At 44.6% G+C, this 10,462-nt stretch overlaps 2 protein-coding genes across 2 annotated transcripts; one reads left to right on the forward strand and one right to left on the reverse strand.

The window, feature by feature from the left end:
* Positions 1–2,044: 2,044 nt before the first annotated feature.
* On the reverse strand, positions 2,045–6,705 carry LOC147192734 (uncharacterized). Its single transcript, XM_086133227.1, has 6 exons — positions 6,600–6,705; positions 5,974–6,160; positions 5,597–5,700; positions 3,142–5,436; positions 2,833–3,041; positions 2,045–2,755 (listed from the first exon to the last, which is right to left on the reverse strand). Exons 2-6 carry the CDS (start codon positions 6,155–6,157, stop codon positions 2,668–2,670), a joined length of 2,880 nt encoding a protein of 959 aa, XP_085989353.1. The 5' UTR covers positions 6,158–6,160; positions 6,600–6,705; the 3' UTR covers positions 2,045–2,667.
* Positions 6,706–7,155: 450 nt separating this feature from the next.
* phb1 (prohibitin 1) lies at positions 7,156–10,458 on the forward strand. Its single transcript, XM_086133229.1, has 7 exons — positions 7,156–7,259; positions 7,696–7,799; positions 8,825–8,986; positions 9,073–9,215; positions 9,296–9,412; positions 9,906–10,001; positions 10,094–10,458. The coding sequence occupies exons 2-7, from the start codon at positions 7,715–7,717 to the stop codon at positions 10,304–10,306; spliced, it is 816 nt and encodes a 271-aa protein (XP_085989355.1). The 5' UTR covers positions 7,156–7,259; positions 7,696–7,714; the 3' UTR covers positions 10,307–10,458.
* The last annotated feature ends 4 nt before the right edge of the window (positions 10,459–10,462 follow it).

The raw sequence follows: 10,462 nt of genomic DNA on the forward strand, positions 1-10,462 counted from the left end.
CGTTTTTTTTGGGGGGGGGAGGGGGCTTCTGGAGCTGATACCGGCTGTCTTTCAACATGGTTTCTCAGGTCCTTCCAACAGTTTGAGCTCAATTTACAGCACAATCCGTCACGTCTGCGTCCCATTAGTGGAAATGTTCCCAAATTCCACATCGCTTTTCCATTCACGCCTGCCAGCCAACCAGTGAAGCTGAGCTCAGTTCAAATTATTGGCTGATCATGTACAGTAATCGGATGCATGTTTAGTTAAAAAAAAAATGTAACGGTGTGTGTATGTTGTGTATATACAGCTTAGTTTAGTGTTCTTGTGGTAGTGTGGTGTGAGAAAGAATGCCCGCTCAGTCACGTGTCAAGTTGCCAAGCGAAGCCTCCAGCATGGGCAGCCACCTAACTCTGGGAATGTGCCGCCTCTCTTTCCCCGTCCATGCACCAAAATGTTCACCATCCGACCCCCCCGGCCTCTGTCACCCCGCAACACAGGCTTCCCTCAAACGTGATAATTTTCACACGTGTTGTGTAGCTTTGTTTGCCCCAATAAAAAAAAGGAAAAGAAAACAACACTCATCAAAATAATCAATTTTGTTGTTTTGTTTTTTTTAAACCCTTTGTGAATTGATGCTGCTTCATTCTGTGCTCGATTCTGGGTGGGCTCCGTGTGGGCCTCTACAGCTTGTAACGCTTCAGTGTGTAATGTTACCATATGCCTTACATGTTTTCCAGGACTAATAAAAAAAAAAATAGCATAACAAGAAATATGAAAATTGTCTGTGTTTTGTTTAATAATTACGATTACATCGATACAGGAGAAAAAAAATGTACCAGGGACTCGTGGATCGTGTATATATATATAATATATATATATATATATATATATATATATATAATATATATATATATATTTGAAAAATAAACAAATTATAAAATATTTATATTTAACGTGTATTCGGTTATTTGATGCTTATAATAACAAAGATATGAATTACAGGCAGAAGATTTGATTGCTTTACAATACTTTGTCTGACAGTTTAGAACAGAGAGGAATTTTTGCTTACAAAAGCATGCAAAAAAACATGAACTGATGAATTTAGATTTAGGCCACAAATGTATATGCGGGTTCATAAGCAACATAAAGAGTTCAGTTACTGGCAAAATATGATTTATGCATGATGCCCTTTAACATTAAATGACATTTCTTCAAGACTGGTATTTTCTTTACCATGAAGCGATGATCCTCAAAATAAAAACGACAATTTTTCCCACGTCAAAATATGTCATCGTACCGTTGACAGAGTTGCATTAAAAATATATGATTCCCCTCCGTTGCTTAGCAACCTTACTGATCGACTCGTACAGGAACGGTCTTGAGCACATGGTCTGCAAACATGTCTGGTAAACGGAAGCAAATTTCGCTGTCTGCGAAGGCTGAAATTGTCTCTCACTTTCGAAAGGGAGTCGCAGACGTCGGCGGCACTGGCAATTGCCTGTGGCAGGTTACATTTGCTGACTGAATGTTTTAAGAGATGAAGTAGGAACGCGACAGTTCTTTGTTTCGTGTCTTATAAAATCATTTTTTCTTCATATACACCTATTTGCAAGTGACAGTTATACTGAATTACATGTTCATATTTTTATGTCTCTAAATGTTCACGCTGTATTTAAACATCAGTTGGACGGCCATTTGTATTGGAAATGGTTCCAACGAACCACCGTTATAACGTACAGATTCGTTTTGTCCCTCGAGGTACGTCGTAACGAGGTTCAACTTTAATACAGATTCAGTGAAAGGATAAATGTACCCGTTTAGCAACGTATGAATAATGCAATCTAAGGATGAATAGAAATCTTATCAACATATATACACTTACAGACATTGTGTCGGAATGGGAATATGAGAGGATGGATCAAGATGCAATTTCCCAGCTGTCTTAGGGCAGTAGGCGGCGGACACCCTGAACTGGTTGCCAGCCATTCGCGCTTGCACTCACATCAAGGGACAATTTAGAGTGTTCATATATATATATAATATTATATATTTTATTTGGGGGGGGGGGGGGGGGGTTCTCTTGGAAAATTGCAATGCTAAAGCTCTTGTCAGAGCCATTTTGTGTTTACATATAGGTCACCATTGTGGCCGGTAGGTGTCACTATTGCATCGGGTCATACAGCTATTTAAGCAGGAAGTGCTCATCAATCATCTCTATTAATGTTTAAAATGGAGTTCAAACTATTGTTCTTTATGAAAGAATATATCTCTTAAATGTATATACTTATGATTGTTACTAAAGGTATCCCTTTTAATAAAGTCTGAGTATACATTTAGAAAGATAGAAACACACATGTACACCGTATTATGAAATATGTCATTCAATAACAGCAATGGCAATCCAATAGTAGGGTTTTTTTTCCTCAAGGTTAAATTGCTTTGTGATGCAGTTTAACCTGCTAATAATTAAACAACCATATAGCGGGCTCCTCTCTTATAAGACATCTTATCCTTAGTCTAAAGCTTTATGTAGCGTTTTTAATTATGATTGTGGAAAAATATTTTTTAAAAAGCCTTTTGGAAAATGAATGGGCGTCCCATTTATGCATCTTATTCCAACTATAATACACTGTAAAGTGCTCATACCAAATCCCATGTGTAAACGTATAATGCGACCGGAAAGTCTCAAGATGTGAAAGATTGACCTTGAATCCCGTGTGCCGTCAATACTTCTGAGAGGCGTTCCAAGTAGGAAGAATCCGGGTAACCGTTCCTGAGGGGCCCAAAATTCGAGTTTTACCATCTTCATTTCTGCAGCACGCACTCGTCATCATCAGCAGCCTCACTCACCCCGATCGGCCGCCCTGCAGGCTGGTCTTGTGCGGGATGGCGTCCCAGGTCACACTGGAGCCCTTCTCCTTGCTCGTCACAGTGAAGGTGAGGCCCTGCCGGAAGGCGTCCTCCAGCCTGGGCAACAGATTCCTGCTCTTGTCGCAGTCGGGGAGGAAGGCTTCGAAGACGCCGCCTTGGAAGGGCTTTCCAGGAGACGGGTGATGGTCCTGGCGATTCAAGAGGAAATAATTTACTCCTGAGACAAACAACCGAACAAGTGAACCATACAGTCAGGCGAAATTGTATTCTTACAAACAAGCTTCCCACCTTTTGTATACCATCATGAACGATATAGGTGACCTTGATGGTGGCATGCTTGTTGTGACCAGGCAGGCTGAAGTTGAGTTTGCAGTGGTTCATTGTGCCCTGGATGCCCGCTGGTGCCGGGTTTTGCGGTGGTCCGCTGTGGCACACCCTACAATGGATGTGAACGGCATCCAGACACTTGGCGCACATGACCACCCCGCACTCGGTCCTATTCATGGAGGTGCCGGCCTCCCCACACACGCAGATGGCACCTGGCTGGGCTTCATTCTGCTGAGACTGTGTGACTTTGTCATTTTGAGGCGTCACTGACCAGGCGCCATCCACGTTTGCCGAGCTCGCTTTATTTCCGTGGACCGATGTCTTACGTCTATCCATCATGCTTGCCTTTTCCAATTTCTCCTTGAGGATGGAGTCTTTCCTGGTTGCCGCTTGACTGTTAGCGCCGTTGGCAACCTCAGCCTGGCCCTCCTTAAGGTGCGAGACCCGTTCCTGAGTTGCAGAATATGGCTGGGTTTCCGAGGACGTGCGAGCGTCGCCGTCGTTTACTTGCCTCCCTATTGAAGCGCTGGTGGGGTCACTCTGCTTGTCTGCTTGGGTCCTGTCTCCAGAAAAGACCTCTTGCAGAGAAGCGGCTACTTGATCGCACAAGCGTTTAGGGCCGGTGAGATACAAACTACTCCTCATCACCCGGACACTAATCTTTGTGAAGCGTCGCCGAACTTCTGCGCAGCAGGCCTGCAAGGTTTCATCTTCCACGCCACTAATGCCGAGCTCAGAGAGGTGAAGCTCATGCACGCAAATATCTGCACTGACGGTGTCAACCAGTTCCTGTAAAGCAAGCTGGCACGCAGTGACGGCAGACTGCTCGGAGCCGCTGATGCCAATGACGGACTGGATCCTCCCGTGCGATCCTCCCTCTTTGAGTTGCAGGTCGCACGTCAAGGTTTCCAATTGCTTGCTGTAGACCTCTTTAATATGAAGCCACATCATCGTGGACATGACAACCTCCGCATGATAGACTTCAGGTTGGTCCCTCTGTCTTTGGTTACTCACGCTGGAGGTCCTGGCTCTGGGCGGAAATGCAGAGGAATTATCTTCAGTCTTCTGAAGTCTATTCTGAGTCGTTCCCGCAAAACTGTTAGTTCTCTTCGCCGTGGATCCTGTATGGAGTTTTCCAGGTAGATGGATGGGAGTCGAAGTCCTGAAGGATCTTGAACTCTTCACAGCAACGTCTGAAGAGTTTTTATTCCTAATTAAGGGACGCAAAACTCCACTTGGATCTCCTGCTGCTTCCGACCTCAACTCATGAGTGGAATGCTTACTCGGATTCGAGGTTCCGCGTAAGTTTCCTGGAGGAGTCTGTCGTGGTGGGCCGGACTCTTTAAATCGAGCAGCCAGATGATACATTTTACCGTCTTCTGATTGCCGCACGCGATTCTTCCCAACATTAAGAGTGCTTGAGATGGACTGCGACACAGCAAGCGTGTCGCGCTCCTCAGCAGTGGTGTGGCGAGAAGACGGAATTCCAAGAAGACTAGCGACGTCTTCTGTTTCCACCACTCGATGTTCCCGGAGGAGAAATTGCTTGGCCTCGGACACCTCAGTGTAGTCGCCAATGAGGAAGACACAGCTGTCATTGTCACAGAGAAGAAGTTTCGGAAATCTGACACGTAACGTCTCCATTGCTTGCTGCAGGTCCACCCTTGGGTCCAGGTCACTCTTGCGTAGTTCAGCCTGACAGATTCTCCTCTCGCTCTCCTGGTAAAGCTCACTTATTGCCGTCCTCGCGAGCTCTATGCGCTCTCGTTCCTTGCCGCCATCGCCAGTTGTGGCTCGCAGAAACAGAGTAGTGATCCCCTGATTGGTCACGTCCACCACTTCGACGCCATACTGACTCAGTAAGCGCTGGTATTCGTGGCCATGGTGCTTCTGCAGATACTGGAACACGTCTGCATCCACCATCAGCGAGAGGTCCTCTTCAGGGGTGGGAAAACCAACAGTAAGATCTCTTTCATCCCCTTTCTTCCTGGGGGTCTTGATCGGAAACTCTGAAGAACTAACGAAAGGTCGACCTGAGCCTGAGAGCTCCAGTAACTGTGGATCTTCAGGATGGGAGCCAAGCAGCTGGGCCAAGACCGACTGCACTTCCGTATAGGCACCACGCAGTCGGCATAATGTCTTTGTCGAGTCGCAGCTCATCTCAATACTGGGGTGCTCCCCAAGCAGACGAGTGAACGTGCTCCTTCCATTGGGAATTTGACTGCAATCCACAGTCGCTGTTAGACTTGTGATGACCTTGGAGAAATTAGGAAAAACACACATTTAGCCCTTCCTGAAATACTTGTTTCTTTGTCATCTGTTAGTAACCGTCTAAAGATGTTTTTTTTTCTTTTCTTCTTCTGCTGCTGCTGCTGGTGGTGGTGGTGAACAGCGAATGTCGGGGCTTTCCAAGTACCTTGTTAGGATCCAGGTTTTGGCGATGCTCGCTGACAGTGAGCATGTACTCTTTCCCGTCCACTTTGAGAGTGTGCTGGCCATGTTGGATTACTCTCTGGGACACTAGGAGACAATCAACGTGAGTGTCACTTAATGGAGAGATGTTATGCTTTTTTTCATATTCTTAAACGGTTTTCAAGTGTCTGAATAAGTTGTCTTTGAAAGCATTATTATGACCTCAACTAAAAACAAATTTATTCGATACATTTTTTTTCTGTTATGGTCCACTTGCATTTGGGCCAAACGCGGGAATCATCAATCAGCCAGATCCAGCAGATGAACATGTCAACAACTGTGCTGTCCTGGTGGAGGTCTGCACCATAACCTAACACTGACCTCCACTGTCTTCAAACTGGACCAGGGCACAGTCGGGCTTTGTCCCATCAACTGTAACAGACACAATTTCCCCTCCACCGTTTCTGGGTCTCAGGAAGTAGACGGTTAATTTATCGATCAGCCGCTCTTCTGCAATGTCTGCAGGAAGGCCACTCACTCGCACAGTCCTGCTCGCCTCTGCCATCTGCTGACAGACGACACAAGCACTCACAATATTAGAATCTAATTACATTTATTTTCAATGTTTCAAATATGGATCAATGTAGCAGTAACAGCAGTAACTGCAACCAGTGCAACTGTAGAACCAACGTCATAAAAATATTGTACAATTATTAACTTAAGATAGGACATGACACTGATTGAGACCTGTACCTAATATTGTGTCCATCTCGACTTTTTTGACAGACGTTTGGCAGTGACACGCAAAACACACATTTCCCGGCGGTTGGTAATAATAATAATAATAATAAAACCTACTACAACTTTTTCGTACCATTTGTGCAAAAGCCGCGCATGTTTACAAGCTGTCAAATGCAGGAAGTGAGACAAAACATGTCTAATCCCCCATTCAAAACGGCGTTTTAAGTCTGTAGCTAAATACCCAAGCTATAAAAGCTACTTTTTACCTTCAAAATGTGTATCTGTTACCTTACAGACTCTTCGCGATGGTTTATATGTCGCTTTTTATAGAGCGCCAAACACTCAAGAGCCAATACTAAAGTGAAACTGTCATTTGGCCTGTCCGTGTCAGGGGGCGATCGAGTGCGCTCGTTTGCCCTAGCAAGGCCTGGTCTGACACGAAGAAAAGTTGAGCATCTACATTATGCAATGTCAAATTTGGGTGTTTTTAAAAACAAAACTCTTCATTGTTTTACAGGTTAGTGGAAAAACTAACTGAAATTATTTAAAGATTAAAATAAAATGAACTTGGAGCCACTGTAAAGTGATGTTTGTGAACTATGAAAGGACGTTTGGGAGGAAACTATCAAATAAACAGCCGTATATATAAGTTTACGATAAATTGTTAGCTTTGTTTCATACTATCGAACTTACTTACCCGCAAAAGCAAATTTGCATGTTTAACATCATCAGAGCAGAAGGTGTTTTAGAGATAAATCAAATACCGGAAAATTCGGGATGGAGGAGGAAGCTAAACCCGTAGAAGAAGAAATCCAGCCAATCGGATGCCATGTTACTTCAGCCGACGCGCATGCGCGCTGGAGTGGCGAATTCATGTGCTGCACGTCGTGTCCGGTGGAGGTCACAGACGCTTGAGCGAAAAACAGGTGAGTCATTACACATGATACCCAAAAGAGACGGGAAACGTTCGAATTTGGCACAGCGATAATTCTCCTGCGAGCTTTTGAGATTATTTCAATGTGTTGTGCGGAGCTAATGTTGTACCTTTTAGCGTTAAGTAAGCGAAGCTCTTGAGGAGCCCGATTAGCAAGAGATAAGTGTCCTCTTCCCTCGCGTGCTGCTTATTAATTGGTTCGCTTGTGGTTATTTTGTTCTTTTTCGACTGTAAGTGATGCGCAGTTGTGTCATTTCACACGGTTTTGTTCTCGTATTTGTCCCCACTAGCTGTCTTACTAGCTAGCTACTGAGTAAAGCTACGCAAGTTGACGCCTTCAGTCTCTCCCCTGCCAAAGTCAACAATGCGTGGCCTCGAAATAACTAAAACATGCTCTGAAACTCAACTTGTCTTGTTTTCTTTTGCAGTAAAACTAGATTTTCCACAATGGCCAAGCTGTTTGAGTCTATTGGGAAGCTGGGACTGGCGCTGGCCATTGGTGGAAGTGTTGTGAACTCTGCCCTATTCAATGGTGAATACCTTTTTAATGGAAATAATGCAATAGATTTTATCATCAAAATGACACCCTCACAAGACTTCTATGACTCGTAAAGGCTTTTATTAATATTATTTTTCTTGATTGACATATAACAAGTTGCATAATTAAACCATAAATAAATTAAATGTACCAACAATGCAATACATCCTGATTTAGCGCTTTCAGAACAGCTGCAGTTTACAATTTATTAATAACTGGCAGACATGACAGAAAACAGTTGCTTATTATGCTTTCAGCTACATATTATGACGTTAGTATCTGCTTGTGTACTGAGCAACCAGACCCCTTTTAAATATGCCTGAATATCAACTGCATGGTTGAAGTGGCACAATTTCAATTCCCCAAACACACAAGTAGCAAAGCCATCATGACAGCATTTAAAAAACACACACAGAATTTGTTCTTTTCAGATTGTATTCAGCCATCTTCCAAATCTGGATGAAAACCTGATCGGTATTGGGAATTTGCTAATGCGACGTAAACGTACAGATTGGATATACCACTTCAATGCCTGCATGATGTCATCAAAGCACAGAGTTTGGTGAGATAGCCACACAGCGTCTGCTCAAAGGCTTGAAATATGAATGTTAAAAACGTTCCATGAATCTACAACGACACTGAAAGTTAAATCGGGCCTAAATATACTACCTATCGTTTAGCCATCTCAGCCCAGGTCAACTAAACGATATGTAACGTTGAAGAGCGACAGAACCGACTTCAGGAAGCAGCCTGTGTGCCTGCAGCCAGCCACAGTAATTTCCTCCAGTTTGTCTTCAGACTTCGGAGGGAAGCTTTTCTGCTCCTCCGAAGCTTGTTATGAAAGAAGAGGCTCAGAGTGAGATGTGGAAACAGTGTCCTAAAAAGGCAGACAGTTAAAGCTGCTAATATCGCTCACACTAATGAATTTTGTTGAGTTTTTTTTTTTAAACAGCTTATTTCTCTCCAAAACGCAATTTTCGTCAGCTGGTTAACTTCTACTATTTGTCTTCCTGTGACAGTTGATGCAGGGCATCAGGCGGTGATATTCGACAGGTTCCGGGGCGTGCAGGAATCAGTCGTCGGCGAGGGTACTCACTTCCTCATCCCATGGGTGCAGAAGCCCATCATTTTTGATTGCCGTTCCCGTCCACGAAACGTGCCCGTCATCACAGGAAGCAAAGGTACGTTGCTTAACCCGAACCTTAAAGCATTAATACATTAATGCGTCATAGCCTTCAGGTTAAAATGTGATACTTCTCTCCCACAGATCTGCAGAATGTCAACATCACGTTACGAATCCTCTTCCGGCCGGTGAGCACTCAGCTCCCTCGCATCTTCACCAGCATTGGCGAGGACTATGACGAAAGAGTGCTGCCGTCCATTACCACAGAGGTGCTGAAGGCTGTCGTGGTGCGTAATTTTTGATTTGACTTATTAGGCCCAGTTTGGATATTTGCCAATAATGATGCATGATGGTTTGTCCTTTTAAGGCTCGTTTTGATGCCGGCGAGCTCATCACACAGAGGGAGCTGGTCTCTCGCCAGGTCAGCGAGGACCTCACAGAAAGAGCCTCCACCTTCGGCCTCATCTTGGATGATGTTTCATTGGTATGAAGAAATTTTATCATCATAATAATTGGTCTTATCCGGATCTTTTGGATAGCTGCAGGCTTCCAACGTTTTGAAACAGTTCCCAGTAGGTCTGTGTCTGTTCCCAGTGCACAAAGCAAGGGCCATAAGGGCATGCTTAGATGACTTTAGTGGGGAAGACCTTCAACGCTTGTTGATGATATTCTATGTGCCTCAGCATAGAAATGGCTTCAAACACATCTGACCACAGAGCTGACGAACTTACAGACGTACGTGCGTGTATGTCAAACACTCCCACATCATCTCTGTTTTCTTGGCTGCCCCAGAACTACCGGCGGTATACTAGGCTTTAAGCTAACATGCTATGTACCAGCTTCAAGCTGCAGCTAGCTAGTGCAGCAAAACATGGTGCGGAGCCGCTCCTAAATCACTAAACCTACCGCATCCCTGCTTAGTCTGTATAATGCATGTGTGAGGATGGGCATTTAACTGTGGATTTGCATTCTTTCAGACACACTTGACGTTTGGCAAGGAGTTCACAGAGGCTGTGGAGATGAAGCAGGTGGCACAGCAGGAGGCCGAGAGGGCCAGATTCGTTGTGGAGAAGGTAGTTCCTCTCTCCGTTTGGTTTCCCGTGTGATGGAGATGCGTAAATTAAAGCATACTTCAAATGTCTTTTTTTTTTCTCTCTCTGTTAAGGCGGAACAATTGAAGCAAGCCGCCATCATCTCAGCTGAGGGTGACTCCCAGGCTGCCCTGCTCATCGCCAATTCCCTCATGGAGGCCGGTGATGGCCTGGTGGAGCTGCGCAAACTGGAAGCGGCCGAGGATGTCGCCTTCCAGCTCTCTCGCGCGCGGAATGTCACGTACCTGCCATCAGGGCAGGGCACCTTGCTTCAGCTGCCCCAGTGATGATGTCCTTATCTGTGTAAACTATATTCAGTCGACTGTGTGAGAGAATTATTAGAACTCGCCTTTACAGCTGCTCATGTCTTTTGCGTGTGGATATGAAGACCATATAAAGCACCGTATTCCTCAAGATCAATAAAAAATGTCTTTCTACCGCCC

This window comes from Hippocampus guttulatus, chromosome 16 (genome assembly GCF_054856545.1).
Source record: "Hippocampus guttulatus isolate MCC_2025c chromosome 16, RoL_Hgut_1.0, whole genome shotgun sequence".
Classification (NCBI taxonomy): domain Eukaryota; kingdom Metazoa; phylum Chordata; class Actinopteri; order Syngnathiformes; family Syngnathidae; genus Hippocampus; species Hippocampus guttulatus.